This window comes from Myotis daubentonii, chromosome 7 (assembly GCF_963259705.1).
Source record: "Myotis daubentonii chromosome 7, mMyoDau2.1, whole genome shotgun sequence".
Classification (NCBI taxonomy): domain Eukaryota; kingdom Metazoa; phylum Chordata; class Mammalia; order Chiroptera; family Vespertilionidae; genus Myotis; species Myotis daubentonii.
In genome coordinates this window covers 73064424-73079248 of record NC_081846.1, presented here as the reverse complement: position 1 = coordinate 73079248, position 14825 = coordinate 73064424, and the positions used below count along the sequence as shown (strand labels likewise).

Here is a 14825-nt window from a genome sequence, read left to right as displayed (position 1 = left end):
CTCGTATGTGGGTGTATCTGCATGTGGGCGGACCCGCCTGGAGACAGATAAAGGAGGCGTGTCTGAGTTCCTAAGACCATCAAAAATTTGGTCTTAGGCGACCCCTGTGAAAGGGTGGTTCGACCCCCAAAGGGGTCGCGACCCACAGGTTGAGAACCCTGGTCTAAGGGAAAGGAGGTCAGTGCCGCTGACTAAATAACCATCCTATCTAATAAAAGAGAAAAATGGTAATTGGCGTACGACGATACCCTTTTCATTGGCTAATCAGGGCTATATGCAAATTAACTGCCAACTAAGATTGGCAGTTAACTGCCAACAAGATGGCGGTTAATTTGCATATGTAGGCACAATGCAGGGAGGCGAAAGGGAAAGCAGGAAGAAGCCCCCTGCCACTGACAGTGATCGGAAACCCAGGGGGGAGCTAAGAGCTTGGGGGAAGGGCAAAGGCGGCCCTGGGGCCGCCTTTGCCCTGCCCCCCAGCCATGATTGGAGAATCAGGCGCCTTTGCTGCCCTGGCCAGTGATAGCAGGAAGTAGGGGTGGAGCCAGCGATGGGAGCTGGACACGGTCGAAGCTGGCAGTCCCGGGAGCTAGGGGTCCCTTGCCTGGGCCTAAAGCGGAGCCCACGATCGCAGGGCCGCTGCAGCTGCGGGTCCCAGCTGCCCGGGCCGGACGCCTAGGCCAGAGGCGTTAGGCGTGGGCAGGGGCGGAGCCTGCAACCACGGGGAGCTGGGGGTCCCCTGCCCAGGCCTGACACCTCTGCCGGAGGCCTCAGGCCTGGTCAAGGGGCCGATCTGGTGATTGGTGATCGGAGGGTGATAAGGGTCAACTCCTCTGGCCGAGGCATCAGGCCTGGGTGGGGGGTGGAGCCGGGGATTGGGGGGATATGATGGTCCCCTTGCCCAGGCCTGAAGCCTGGGTCAGAGGTGTTAGGCTTGGGCAGGGGGTGGAGCAAGCGATCAGAGGGAGATGGGGGTCCCCTGCCCAGGCATGATTCCTGGGCCAGAGGCCTCAGGCCTGGGTGGGGGCCAGATCCAGTGATCAGGGGGAGATGGGGGTCCCCTGTCCAAGCCTGACACTTCTGGCGGAGGCGTCAGGCCTGGGCAAGGGGCCGATCAGGCGATCAGAGGGTGATGGGGGTCTACGCCTCTGGCTGAGGCATCAGGCCTGGGCAAGGGGCAGAGCCAGCAATCGGAGGGGTCTGGGGGTCCCCTGCCCAGGCCTGATGCCTGGGCCAGAGGCATCAGGCCTGGGCTGGGGGCAGAACCAGTGATGGGGGGAAATGAGGGTCCCCTGCCCAGGCCTGAAGCCTCTGTCAGAGGCGTCAGGCCTGGGCAAGGGGCTGATCCTGCGATTGGAGGGTGATGGGGATCAATGCCTGAGGGCTCCCAGTATGTGAGAGGGGGCAGGCTGGGCTGAGGGACACTCCTCCCCCCTCCCCCCCCCACACCCAGTGCACGAATTTCGTGCACTGGGCCCCTAGTGTTTTAATAATTCTTGCAGCACTCCAGTGTGCCTCTTGTGGCATACCTGTTGAAAATCACTGCCTGAGACTATTTTGAGTTACTACTAAGTATAAGGCCTCATGTTATAAATATGTAGGGTGTCCCAAAAAATGTGTACACACACTTTGAATAATTATAAAAGCAGTGTTTATTAACACACATTTCATTTTCAAAATTGAGCTATCAACTGTTACAGTGTGTATACATTTTTTTTGGGGGGGGAGCATCTTTTTTTTTTTTTTTTGGCCTTTGAAATTGTCTTTATTTCTGATCATTCCTTTACAATCATCCATCCCAGAATTAACTACTACCAATGCAGCTGGAGCTCAAATAACTCTTCCCCTCCCCAACCAGTTCAGATTCATGTTTCTGATTCTAGGACACTTGGTCACTGAGGTCCCATGAACTCCCCAGCATTTGCCCCTGTAATCGTGGACCCGGGCTTGGTCCCTTCCTTCCCCCATTCACAGGAGCATGAATCTGGAACGTGGGTGCCCCCTGCATAATGCACCCGGTTCTGTATTACAGCTTCCAGGGGCCAGAACAAAGCTTCTGCTGAGTGTTCCCACTGAGCAGGGTCATACCAGGGGCACAGAATGGCTACACGTCATGAAAACTCCACATCATAAATTTTACCGTTGCCACATTAGTGACAGTACTTGGTGCCAGGACAGATGGTGTTGGGATGTTCTAACTCCCTCAGCATCCCCATTAAGTCATCCCCAAACAGGGCAAGTCTCTCCGTATCCACCGTCCCCTGGGTCCTGTAACACTCCAGGGGGATGGGGGACAGTACGCTCTCTAAACTGGGCAGCACAGCTGTGTGGCGCAGCAGCTTCTTTACGGTGCCCATGGAGAGGGGGTTCTCAGAGATGGTGAAGTCCCTGAGCTGGTGACAGCGGCTCAGGGCAGGCAGGATGGCCTCGACTTGGGAGTCCACCATCGCACAGTTACCCAGGCGCAGGTCCTGGAGGGTGGGTGCCACTGCCTCCAGCAGAGCTCGGAGGGGCTCAAGACTAAAATCCGCGAGGCTGAGGCCAAATAGATCCAGGGACTTCAGCTGCCTGAGGTTCGGGCACTGGAACAAGTGTGTCAGGTCTGAATGCGTCAGCCGCTGGCAATTTGTTATGGAGAGTTTGTCCAAGGGGGTCTGCAGGCACCTGAGCATCTGGTCCAGACGGCCTTGGAGGAAGGAGGGACAATCCATGTTGAGCTCCCGGAGGTGCCACAGCCTGCGCATCTGAGAGAGGAATTGGGAAAAGGATCGCTGCTCCTCCTGCTGTTTGCTGTCCCAATCCTCTTCCTCTTCCCACTCCTGGTCCTCCCACTCCTGCTCCTCTTCCTCCTCCTCTTCCTCTTCCCACTCCTCCTCTGTCAACATGTGAATGTAGGAGAGAGAGAGTCTCTGCAGGTTACTCATCTGACCCAGGTAAAGAGCAAACGTCCCCAGCGTGGGCAGGTCCCAGGTGCAGTTCACTTCCACCTCCTGGATGCAGTCCAGCTGCACCCCATCCAGGACCTTTCTGACCCTCTGGAAGGGCACCTCAGAAATCCTCAGGGTCTTGCAGCACAGGTGTACTAACCTTTCCCTCTGCTGGGCCCATTGGAGGATGTACATGAGAAACTCATCCCCGTCCCTTTCGTTGAAGTTAAGGTCTAGGAACACCTCCAAGGGAGCCAAGGGATGCTCCATGTTGGGGCTGGAGCTGTGCACAGCCACTGGTCCCGTCAGTGAGCAATTCTGGGTGCTGTCTCCACACCACATTCTCCTGAAGTTGTCACCTGTTTTCCTTAAATCCAGCACCCGCAGTTTCCACTTCCTGGGCCGAACCTCCTGGGCAAACAGAACGTCAAGCTCATCCAACACAGCTTTTAAGACCTCATCCAGGGACAGATGTGACACGCAGCCCAGAGGGAGGATAGTGAAGGGCCAGGCGTGCACCATCGCCTTCAGGGGCTCCGGGATTCTCCTGCGGTAGGCCTGAATGAACAGCGGCAGGAAGAGAGCAGCCGGCAGGTACTCCAGAGCTGTGATGGCTGAGGCCTGGTCCCTCAGCAGGCTCTCTCCTGCCAGCTGCAGGAGTGTGGGTGGGGTCTGGATGTTCATCTTCAAGGTGCTCAGAAAGGAATCCTTCCGAAACGTCTGCTGTGACTGGGTTGGCTGGGGCTCAGATCTCAGACCTGGTGGAGAACCACGGCAGCGACTGCAGAGCTGGAGGACTCTGAATCTCTCCTCTGGTGCCTGAGGTTTTTATACAACTTCTCAAAAGCTAACATCCAATCAGAAACCTCAGTCTCCATCCCTTAATCCTATTGGGATTATTTCCTCTCTCCAGATTAATGGATTGAGAGAAAGTTAGGGAGGGACAGTGTTGAGGACTGGCTCATGGATTCCTTCCACAGACACTGACTGTGGTTGACTGATGGCTCCCAGTTGTCATCCTCAGGGTGGGACAGTGAAGGTGTAATGGGTTCCTGATGTTAAACAGGAAAAAACACAACCTGAGAGCGTGGTGGCTGGGGGTCTTTGGCCACATTAGAGTAATCCAAATGTATCCACAGTTAAAACAGCCAACACCCACAGCTGACACCATTTGGTGTCATCCCCAAAGAAAACAAATGTGTTCATGCATCAAGGGAGGTTTTATGTCAGGTAACATAGCAGATCATGAGCTCCACAGGGATTAAGGGTGGGCAAGTGAGACTGTGGCTGTCCCTGTAGACCCCAAGGCTTCTCTGAGGGAGGTCAGGTAAGAATCTCCATGGGAAGCAGGGTCAGGGCTGGGCAGGGTGGGGGTGGGCCATCCTAATGGAACCCTGTGAATAACCCAGGGCCATGTAATAGATGGGTGTTTTTTCTTGGAAAGAAGAGAGATGGAAAGACTCTTCTCTGGCTGAATTTAGGATTTAAAAGGAGACAAGCTGGAGGACAGACAGTGCCATCCTAGAGGGCAAAGGGAGAGATTGCATCTTCTGTCCCTCCCAGGAGGAAAAGGGTGGGTCTCCTCTGGGAAAAATGGGATTAGCTCAGCAACTGGGTGGAGAAGATTAAATCTAAGAATGTGATTAGAGGGAAAGAGGCCAGATCTGGGAGTTAGACATTTTCAAGCCATTTTAGCTTTTGGGGGCGGGGGTGGGGGGAGCATCTTATATGTTACAACGATATGAGACATGGTTCTTTCTTTTTGCAGTGTATCTGAAGTTGCTCTTACTATAGTTTTCCCTCTTCATTGCTTGCCTCAGAGCTCACTATCTACCTGTTGGACTGAGGTGATGCTACCTTTACTGTGCAAACGAAGTCTTAGAATGTGCTTGTAGGATGGGCTTCCCTTGGTGCCATGAGAAGTACATGTTTCAGACAGACGTGGGAGCATGTCACCACCACTGCCAACCCAAAGCAGAAACACCTCAGTGGCGCTAATATCTAGTAGAAAGAAATGCTCATTACTTTTTGCTACTGAGAGCTCTGAGACTATCTGTTACGCAGCAACAGTAAACTGCTGACCAATAGAGACAGCAGATCTGGCCCTTCTCTGAGCTTATTTTAGATCTCTTTGCAACTTTAGGTATTCCAGGCATTTTGACTTCCTTCATGTCTTCAAACACTAACTTTATTCTTACTTCATAACTGTGGACAAGCTGCCCACTCTGCCTGGACTCTGCTTTCCCCTGGATTGCCTTGCCTTCTTGTCATCTTCCAGGTTTCAGCTTAACTATTATCCACTCAGTGGGACATTATCAAACCACAGCACCTAAATATAGCCCTCCTCACCTCTTCTCTGTAAGTCTCTATCATATATATTCCTGTGTTTATCACAATTCATAATTATCTATTTGATTTGTCATTTATTATCTTTATAGCTAGTCTCTGAGATTAAAGAATATATGGAATTTTTCTTCAGTATAACTACAGTGAACCCCAGAGTGACTGTTCAACGTATATGAGAAAATCAACTCTGAGGAATGGTTTCACCCATTTATCATACCCCAACCTGCCGGAAGCCAATTCTAGCATGTCATAATTGCAAGAGTTTCATCAAAAGGTTGATGGAACTTGGGGACTCAACAAGGGCTGAGTCACATATGTTGTCACCTGTTGGGAATGGCTAAGGGCATTTCCCCAAACCTGAAAAGGATACATAAATGATTGCTTGCTACCAGACAGCTCTGGGCATCTTTTTTTTTTTAAAAATACATTTTATTGATTTTTTACAGAGAGGAAGGGAGAGGGATAGAGAGTTAGAAACATCAATGAGAGAGAAACATCTATCAGCCACCTACTGCACACCCCCCACTGGGAATGTGTCTGCAACATGGTACATGCCCTTGACCAGAATCGAACTTGGGACCCTTCAGTCCGCAGACGCTCTATCCACTGAGACAAACCAGTTAAGGCAGCTCAGGGCATCTTAATCTACATGTTATTGCCTTCTACTGGCCAAACACCTGAACAGCCGTAGGCAAATTCTTGCAATCTGACAATGGATTCTGTACCTAACCCTACCCTTTGAAGTATATATCTCCACCTTGCCTTAGGACAAATTGTGTTAATAAAAAGCAAGGGGTCCTGAGATGAAAAAAAAATCTTAGTTCCTTTAGCTAAGTCCTCTCTGACTTTCTATAATGCCTTTCAAAATTATGTTTCGTCTCTGGGCTCTTATTTAATTTATGCACAGCACCTTCTCCAGATTTCTGAACCCTTCTAGATACCAGACCAAGACCACGGGCACCAACCCACCAAGGCAACTGCAAGAATACCACACTCAGTTAACAAACTCACAGATAATAAAATGTTTCCTGTTTCACCAGAAGCGGGTCCATCCTTGCTGCTTGACACAGTCCCTGCAGGAAAGACACATCTGCACAGCATATGTTTCAAGGGACCTGGCGTATATGGCATACTGTTCTTAATATGTTTGCTCCCCTTAGTGCTATGTGTTTTAACCAAGGTCACCTCTCCAAGAAAGGTTGTTTCCCCAGGTAGGGATTTTCCCCTGAAGTTAGGGAGGGGATAAAACCCCTTAACTAAGTGCCAGGCAGGTAGTTAATCACTTTAACTACAAACAATCATGCTTAAGCTACATAATCTTTACTCCCTGGAATGGAGATAAGAAACACCCTAACCTTTGCAATAGAAATTGACAGAATTAAAATCAACTGGTATAAATACAGATGTAACAAGACAATAAAAAAACAGAACTTGGCTGGAGAACCGAGACAGAACTTGGCTGGAGTTCCTGGCTAGAGATCCTGGCTAGGCTGCTGATCAACTGAACGCTGTCTCCATGTCATTCCTTCTTCTCCGACTCTGTCCACACCTTTGGGGACCCCTGGACCTGTTGGTGCTGGACCCCAACACTGTTTAAATAGACACCTTTTTTTTTTCTTTTGAACATTCTAAAAAAATTTTTTTTTGAAGTTTAATATATGAAATAAACATGTCTGATATGCTGATAATTTCATGTCAGAGCTCTGAAGGATAGTCAGATGTTTTAGGCTTTTTGTTTGTTTGTTTGTTTGTTTGTTTGTTTTTCGCACCACAATTTTTGTAGAACCTATAATTTAATGTTTTTTAGGTCACTGATTAAGAAAATAAAGATTTGGTAGTGGGAATATATTTATATTCATCAAATTCTGGTTACAATTGATACATTCAAGCAACAATTTCATTTTTTCCCAGTTTGACACTTCACTCTATGGTTTTCTGATGTAACTGGGCAGCAAACATCATCTTATGATTTGTTTCTTCCAAACCATTTGGCTTTAATAGTATATTCAAAAGTGCAAAAAAGACTATTTTTTTCTTTCACATTTTTATCCCATTTTTCTTTCAGTCAATATCTAAAGTATTTGCTAGATAAGAGCTGTATTCTTACAAAGTATATAGGTATATAAATACATATAACATCTACAGTTATTTTATAGTCTAACAAAGAATTATACTTAAAGATCAGCCAATTTTTATGCATTTATCATCAGTCCAATTTTATTCAAAGCATTGAGTATGCTTTTTATATCTAGAATTTTTTAGGAGTTATTTTCCTCTTTGAATCAGCTTCTATAAGAAAGGAAAAAATAAGCTCCAACTTTTAAATTATAAGATGACACAAACTACACAATAACAAGAATGCATTAGCTATTCTGTAATTTATATTCGAAATTGGAGAGATAATGTGCAAACACTTCATAAAAAATCCTGAGCTAAAAGAAATGTTTGTCAAATTTTTCTCTCACTTTTTTTTTCTGTGGAATGCAGATGTTCATATTTAAATTTGTCACATTTTTATAGTTCTTTCTTTTTTTATAGTTCTTTTTAACTACTTTCCTCCTTTGATTTTTCCCCCAAATACAGAACAAAAAGCAAGAAAATTAAAATTCATAGCTATGAAATAAATTTTACAAAGAAACTTTTTATTTTCTCTCTGTCTTTTTTTACGTTTCCCAAAGTTCTGCTTCCCAATATGTTTTAATATAAGTTTAGTTTATATTGCTGAGGAACTCTGCTGAAGATAATGTAGTACTTTGCAAATCAACATGCCACTAATTGCTTTAAATCTGATTGGGTATGGTATTTAACCTGTATGCTATGATATGGATTCTTATAGTAGCCAGGAGGCTGACAATTGGCCTCTTAATGGTATGGGAGAAGAAAGCAAAGGTAGCGCTTAAGAAACTGCATGTAAGAGCTAATTTTTATCTGCCCTTGATTAGTAGTAACAACAACAAAAACCTATAACGATTGAAATTTAAAGATGATCCAAATCTTTATTCTAGTTTCCAAATCCCATTTTCACATTCACTTTACTGTTTCCTAGCATATATTGAAACTTCTCCCCCTTTCTATTTTTTTCCCAGTTTATGAGCATATTACTACCTTCATAGAGCAAATAAAAGAAAATTCAAAAGAGAAGTAATATGAGTTAGTGCTCAATAACCAAAAAGATGCTACCACAAAGTATTGGTATAATCCCTGAAAAAAATAAACAGAGTGGGGTGAGTCTTCATTGCAGTGATGATGTAGTATGGAGGAGTGGGAAGCAAAGAAGGGGAAAAAGAAGTGAAAATTGAGACATGGAAACAAATATTCAGATTGAGGTGTGAGATTCACAGGAGCTGATAAGAATCAGGACTTTTTTTTTTTTTTTTTTTTGCTGTTCATAAAAAGTGAATTTTCACTAAAAATGATGCTGTTAGGATAAGTGTTCTCTCTCAGTTTGATAGACACTGACACTTTTTAACCTTGTCCTCCTCCACTATCTATGTATACCTTCCACAGAATAGAGATAAAATTCTGACTTTTATTATGTGATCCAATACACATGATTGAAATAACCTAGGAAATCTTATGTCACAGCATTCCCACACAAATAAGACTTTACTCGTCCATGCTGTGTATCTAGGTCTAGAATAACTATTTATTCATCCATTCACACATCCACCCTTCCATGTATCCATCTGTTCACCCATCCATCTAATCTTGTTTGAAAATATTTGGAAATCATTATTAATTTCCAGCATATTTCAGGTTTTGTGTACATATGTGTCCTTCACGTAACTTCCAGGATATGACATATTTTCAGTAATGTATCTAAATTTTAATGTGACTAAAAGAACTAGCCATATCTGTGATTTTAATGTCAACATAAAATTATTCTGGGATTTACTAAGCTTCTTGCAAACCAAAGCAATGTTATACTCCATTTTGGGTCTCTTCTAAGAAAATACAGATATCTGAAAGGGTTTGTAATCAAGGAAGATTTTATGGACTTCTACTGAAATATATTGTAAGAAAGCTTAGACCATCTTTAACAAAAAAAAATTTTCCAGAGATGTTATTTGAAAAGAGGAGAAAAAAAAGTCCTATCACATACATCTTTCTTGATAAGATCCAAAGGCAGCAATTTTCAACTGGAGTGCCACAAGAAACTTCAAAATGTGTAATACCTATTTAATCAGGGGCACTGACCTCTTTTCCCTTAAATTGTCCAATAAAATAAAAGGACAACAGCCAACACAACAATAGCTATCTGGTGTGAATGAATCAAAATTATGCCTAGTTTATTTTGTCAGATCAGCAAAAAAATATATTTTTTGATGTGCCACAGAATTTTTGTAATTAGTTTATATGTGCTATGAGATGAAAATAGTTGAAAATTGCTGTCCTAAGATATTGCACATCTCTTTTAAAAACCATCATATAGGTTAGGTTACATTTCAATCTAAGAGGATGAATTAGGTACATTGGACATTGGACATGCCTTCTGAAATTTGGAACATTATATCTCTAATGTGTTCCTGAATATATGCACATTAAATTCTTGAAATGCTTCCCTGGATATTTGAAAATATCTATTTTAGCTAACCACAGTTTACACATGTTCACATATATGTTTCCTGAGTAAAAAACCCCACACACCATGAAATGAGTTTCTCTAAGAGTTTTTTTTTTTTTTAAGTAGAAGCCATTTTTAAATTTTATATATTTTTATTGATTTCAGAGGGGAAGAGAGAGGGAGAGAGAGATAGGAACATCAATGATGAGAGAGAATCATTGATTGGGTGTCTCCTACAAACCTTCTACTGGGGATTGAGATTGCAACCCAGGCATGTGCTCTTGACCAGAATCAACCCTGGGACCCTTCAGTCTGCAGGCAGATGCTCTATCCACTGAGCCAAACCAACTAGGGCACTCTGAGAGTTTTTATAGATTAAAAAATATGCTCAAAAAGAGCTAAAATGGTATCAGAAGCATTGTGTTGTGCTGTCTGAGCAAGATTCTGATGGAATGGAGTTGATTTTTAGAAGGAGCAACTGCCACATTTATCCATGAGACACTCAATACCACTATCACAGACAAAATTAGGATTTCAGACAATTACTGAACTGATGCTCTATGATGTTTGATTCATTATTTTATCCCCAAACACAACTGGAAGAAAGCAATTTTAAATTCAGTTACACTATATATATATATATATATATATATATATATATATATATATATATTCACAAATACACCTTAATATTAGCACAAAATGAGCAAGATATAACAGTAGACTTAAGATTTATCCCATACAGATAACACTTTAAAAACAAAGGCTCTATTAATCACAAATTATCATCATTAATTGTAGTTACTTGAATGTGTAATTCAAAGTGATAGAGAAAAGAAGGGTTGGGTATCTATTGTCAACAGGTGTTAATGGTCTTGTTTAACATAATGGCCTCAAGTCTGAAATTCTTCATCTTCTTGTGTAGAGTTTGGTCATTTACAATTTTAAATAAAATTTGCCCAATATTTCTGTTATTGAATTTATACAAAACTTAGTATTCTTTGTTGAAATCCACATTAGAAGATGAATCATACGTGGCACTTCCCTCTTGCCACACAGTAAACTGGACACATCAATAACTGTGCCCCTTGTCAGCCAGAACGTCTGTGATGGGAAGCTGGCACATCATAAATCCTGTTGCATGAAAGTGATTTTTGTAAAGAAGAAATGACACACACTTAACCAGGTCTTGTTACAATCTTCAAGCTGTCATCTCTGTCTCAGATACAGCCATCAAAGGGAGCTGAGTGGCCTTGTTGTTCTCCATCGTGTTATAATAATACCACTGAAATACCCAGGAGAGTTAGCATTTTAGATGTGGGCATTTTCATTAACGCATTTTCAGTTTATGACTTACTGCATGAACCCCCTTTTTTATAATTCAATTAGTGAGGCTAAATAAAATCCCACATTTTAAGAATGGAAACCTCATAAGTAAGGAAACCATGTTATATATATGTAAAGGTTCTTTTCTAAGGCTCAGTAGGCTTTTACTCATAGGTTAATGTAAGGAAACAATATAATTTGGAATTCATAAAAAACAGAGTTGCCCTAACCAGTTTGGCTCAGTGGATACAGCGTCAGCCTGAGGACTGAAGGGTCCCAGGTTCAATTCCAGTCAAGGGCATGTACCTTGGTTGTAGGCACATCCCCAGTAGGGAGTATGCTGGAGGCAGCTGATCAATGTTTCTCTCTCGTCGATGTTTCTAACTTTATCCCTCTCCCTTCCTCTCTGTAAAAAATCAATAAAATATACTTTAAAAAACAACAATAGAGTTATCTAATAAAAATGCCTTTTGGATTTTTTTAAAAAAGCAATAATTGAGGTAAAAGTGATGTGCTGATGTTAATATCTTATTGAAGAATTCAGTGAGAAAGGGAGGATACAAATACAATTTATTACAAATTTTTTGAGCTGTATGAATTATAAGCTTCCCTGTTGGGATAACTCAATAACTCACAGATACCATAAATCTCTTCATTTGAAGTGCGTCGTTAATTTTATGACAAAATTAACCCAATACCATCAGATCAACAGGCAAATCTTGACACCTTATTTTCTTAGACCTTTCTACTTGATATTTGACGGGGTCCACAAACAATTTTGACAGTTCACTAGGCTTTAACCTTAAGTCTACTGTAGCTAATAGGATCCTAGGATCAGCAGTAACATGATCATAGCTAGGGCCTTGTGGGTGGAGTCAATAAGCAGCACAGCTCACTGTGATACATGACCCCTTTCCTTACCACGTGGGACCATCCTTGATGTGGTCCCTCTGACAGGGGAAGATTACTTTCAGCTCCCTGCTTGCAGTGTTCTGATAACCTGGCATAGTTAATTGTAATTGGGAGTCAAATGACTTCTACAGAGCATGCATTTTAATTAGCTATCAAATGAATAGGGAGGCTGTTTGTCTAAATTTTCTTTCTTTGTACTAATTAATTGGGAGTCAAGGGTCAGGATCTTGTCTTGCAAAGTCCATTGAAGAAATTAATTTCAAATATTTATATACATCTGCTTACAAGCATGGGATTCAGAGTTCATTTTACATTATAAAATAGGCCCAACATGCATTTAGATGGATGTGCAGGCATCAGGCAGCAAGCAATAATGATGGTAAGGTAAATATTAAAAAAGATTTGTTTTCTCTTGCAATCTTTAAGGTAAAGTGTATTTTAAACTCATTAGGCAGGCAGGAGAGAAATCTGTAGGCAATGATTATATCTTGACTGAATTTGAACAGAAATTATATTAAAAATAAAGGGGCAAATAATTAAAGATTTGATATTTTGTAGAAAATAAATGGAATGTAGAATGGAGGCAGTATTCTGAATATTCCTTAATACTTTTGTGTTCAATTATTTAAAATGAAAACACTTGGGCAAAATCTCTTTTAGTTTTAAACTTTGCCTTGTGCCTGAAGTAACAGCACTACCAAAATACCTGGATACATTAGTCTTGCAAATAATTTTAAAATGGATAAAACTATAAATATTTTGTTAAGTTTATAAATTTTGTATTTGCTGTATGTATATTTCCTAAACAGTGACTCTATGTGGCTCTGCAAAATGTGAGATGATCAAGGTTCCTGAAAGTGGGCGAATGCAGTCCTGGGACCAACAGTGAACGTATATTGCTGTTCTTCATCATAAAATGAAACCTGCATCCCCTCTTCCGATGGGGATCAAGAAGAATGCACTTGACAGACAAATCGCTGCAAACCAAGTGCATAGTCTATGTGGATACATTTTTGTAAATATATCACATCTAGCAAAGTATTGCAATTGGGGCTACAAACTAGTTAAGTTCATGGTAGTCCCTTGTCATCTGCCACCATACATTCACTTATGTATTTATTTCTATCAAATGATTTAAGATGGGAACCACCACTACCACATTTTCTAAATCATTAATCTCTGCAATTCCTCAGGGAATGTGTTCTTGCTTCTGATTTACTATTTTGAGCAGAGGGTAGCGTAGTTCCAGGAACTTCCAAATAACCCATTTTAATCACTTCCTCTCCAAATCAGTGTGTGCTTGTCAGAGTTCTGCCAAATTCTCAGTATGTGCATTACAACTGTGTATCGAGGGGCCAGGGCATAACTACTGGGTGTGTCCTTGGCTGCACCACATCTGCTATAAGACAAAAGTGGGCCAGAGCTTTATCCATTTCTTGGCCTCCATAGTCTCCCTGTCAATGAGGGGCACGATGATTTTTAGGGTATTTGTTATCCTTCTGCATTTATAGACTATACCCCGAAGTTCTGAGTACAGTATTGTTTTCCTGTTGTAAGGTTAAGTCTGGTAATTAGCAAAGAACACTTTGGGGACAGATTGAAGGGATATTTATCCTTTCTCAAGGGCATTTGTTTTCACTTCCAACTGTTGGGCTCTGGGTTTGTGAACTGATGATGTTTATCCCGCTGCTGTGGAAAACCTTGTATTTGCTATTTTAAAATTATTTTTTGGTTGAAAAGTCAAGTAACACCCAAGTTGGCTGTCCATTTATCTTGCTACCATATGCTCCTTGGAGTATCAACCATCGCCACAGATCCAAGGCACCCTGGTTGCCGCGTCAACCTTGCTGTCCATAACAGTACATATTCCTACCTTTCCTCTATCTAGTAAACGCTGCCACTTAAAGCTTGCCGTTCTGAAATCCTATCATCCCCACTGAAACTACAGGGCCCAGTTTCAGAAAATGACTCTACTATCAAACACTGCGTACAGAAGCTTTAATTTGCCCTTTGCCAGGGAATCCCTTATTACCTTGTGAAGAATGTATCCTATTGGATTTCAAATAAGACATGGTTGATCCATACACTAAATACTAATATGCAATAGATCTGACCCAACATTTCCACCCACCTCCTTGAGCCTTCTGATCAGGTTACTCTGTTAAGACTGTTTAACATCTCTACCTCATTTATTGAGGACCATAATTTTTTTAACCATACTTTAAAGATTCACCTCAGTAGTACAAATAACTAGTTATAGTTGCTCTGACCATGATGTTAAAGTGTCTCCTAATATTAGTCTTTGCTGGTTCAGAATCTTTATAATCCATTCCTAAATATGTTCCCTTTCATATTAACCAGGTTTTCCAATTCTTCCTGAAGCAGGGACTATATTTCCCTACATAAGCTGGCTGAACCTGGATATTGGCCTGGAGACAATGAGATGGGAACAAATGGTGGGGGGGATATGTAACACCTTGCAAGGCACCTGCCTCAGCTGAGGTATTTATAGCATCTCCAGGGAAAGGTAGGTGGTTTTCCCTTAGCAGGTGGGAAAGAGTTCCTTGCTTTTGTTTTGTTTTTTGTTAATCCTTACCCCATGATAAATTTTCCATTGATTTTTTGGGAGAATGGGAGAGAGGGAAAGACAGAAACATTGATGTGAGAGAAACACAAAGGTTGGTTGCCTCCTGCACCAATTCTGACCAGGGCCTGGACCTGGTAGGAGCCTGCAACCAAGGTAGGTGCCC

The 14825-nt window shown here is 42.3% G+C and overlaps 1 protein-coding gene across 1 annotated transcript; it reads right to left on the bottom strand.

The window, feature by feature from the left end:
- Positions 1-2150: 2150 nt before the first annotated feature.
- On the bottom strand, positions 2151-4878 carry LOC132238873 (PRAME family member 15-like). The gene is made up of 3 exons (XM_059704886.1): positions 4762-4878; positions 2930-3746; positions 2151-2686 (listed from the first exon to the last, which is right to left on the bottom strand). Exons 1-3 carry the CDS (start codon positions 4876-4878, stop codon positions 2151-2153), a joined length of 1470 nt encoding a protein of 489 aa, XP_059560869.1.
- Between the last annotated feature and the right edge of the window lie 9947 nt (positions 4879-14825).

Coding starts and splice junctions, on each gene's coding strand:
- LOC132238873 (XM_059704886.1), bottom strand. CDS start 4,878: ATGCTCCCACGTCTGTCTGAAACATGTACTTCTCATGGCACCAAGGGA. Junction 3,747..4,761: donor GCATCACCTCAGTCCAACAG/GTAGATAGTGAG, acceptor TAAAAACCTCAG/GCACCAGAGGAGAGATTCAG. Junction 2,687..2,929: donor GACGTTTGCTCTTTACCTGG/GTCAGATGAGTA, acceptor CCTTCCTCCAAG/GCCGTCTGGACCAGATGCTC.